General features: G+C 35.6%; 1 protein-coding gene across 1 annotated transcript; it reads right to left on the bottom strand.

Annotated features, from left to right (window-relative positions):
* Nucleotides 1–214: 214 nt before the first annotated feature.
* Nucleotides 215–1,153, bottom strand: Or6c33b (olfactory receptor family 6 subfamily C member 33B). The gene has a single exon (NM_001000498.1). The coding sequence runs from the start codon at nt 1,151–1,153 to the stop codon at nt 215–217; it is 939 nt and encodes a 312-aa protein (NP_001000498.1).
* Between the last annotated feature and the right edge of the window lie 238 nt (nt 1,154–1,391).

The following is a 1,391-nucleotide window of genomic DNA, read 5'->3' as shown; positions in this document are numbered from 1 at the left end:
CCATCTACACATATGTACAGAAAAGCATCATGTCCATAAAATAATAATTTTAATTTTCAAGTTATATCTAAATAAAAGCCATAGAGAATACACAGGAGTACAAATACCAACTTGATAGAAGAAAGATGGCCTAATTAAAAGAGTGAGTGATATAAGTATGTGCAATTGTAACATTCTAAACCTTTATCTCCTTAGTACTAAGCCTCAAAGTGTCCTACTTTTTAAAGAAACTTATAACCTTCCTCACCATATCTTTGAAGGCTATTTTCACTTGCTTGTTTCTAAGAGTGTAGATGAATGGGTTTAACAGAGGTGCAACAGAGGTATTTAAAACAGCTACTCTCTTATTAAAATTTGCTGCATCTTTAAAAGAAGGATTTATATACATGAAAATACAGCTTCCATAAGAAAGTGAGACAACTACCATGTGAGAGGAACATGTAGAAAAAGCTTTCTTTCTCTGTTGAATACAGGGGATCCTCAAAATGGTCTTGATGATGTATGTGTAGGAAAGAACCACTAGCAGCAAGGTGAAGATGAGGGTCACAGTAGCCAGGAGGGACTGGATCACTTCTATGAAGTGTGTGTCTGAACAAGATAAATGTAGCAATATAGTGTAGTCACAGCAATAATGATTGATGATGTTAGATGCACAGAAAGGCAACTGAAGAGTCATTCCATGTGACACAGCCACAATTATAAAACCAGATAACCAGGAACTTAAAACTAGTTGAAAGCAAAGTTTCCTGTTCATGACTGTTGTGTAATGCAGGGGTCTGCAAATGGCAACATAGCGGTCATAGGACATCACTGCTAAGAGGTAAAATTCAGTTGCTCCCAGAAGGATTGCAAAAAAATACTGTGTGAAGCAACCAGCAAAGGAAATAGTCTTGTCTCCGGTTCCAATATTGATTAGCATTTTGGGAACAAAGACAGAGGTAAAAGATATCTCCAAAAATGCAAAATTTCGGAGGAAGAAATACATAGGTGTTTGGAGGCGGTAATCCAGCAGAGTCAACAGAATGATGGCTGAGTTCCCCATGACACTTAAGATATAAGTTAAAAGCAGAAAGAGAAAAAGCACAGCTTGAAGGTTGACATCATTTGTCAATCCAAGAAGAATGAACTTTGTCACTGATGAGTGGTTTGCCATCATTAATGTCAGGCAAGTCAAAAGAGCGAATAAGAATATCAAAGGGTTGAAGTGAAATTTAATTTGGTTTCAATATAAAATCAGAATCCACAACTAAAAAAAATTGTTTCAAATTCTGAACCTTCTTTCTATACTTTTCATTTTGAAAGTTAATTATACTAGAACAATAAAAGCCCTAGATGTATTGACTTGTCTCCGTACTTGGAGACTGGGTGATATTTCTTCTAAATTTAATCAG

Source organism: Rattus norvegicus, chromosome 7 (assembly GCF_036323735.1).
Source record: "Rattus norvegicus strain BN/NHsdMcwi chromosome 7, GRCr8, whole genome shotgun sequence".
Taxonomy (NCBI): Eukaryota; Metazoa; Chordata; class Mammalia; order Rodentia; family Muridae; genus Rattus; species Rattus norvegicus.
This window is presented reverse-complemented; position numbering and strand designations above follow the sequence as displayed.

Excerpts from the sequence above, each read along its gene's own strand:
- Or6c33b (NM_001000498.1), bottom strand. The coding sequence starts at position 1,153 with ATGGCAAACCACTCATCAGTGACAAAGTTCATTCTTCTTGGATTGACA.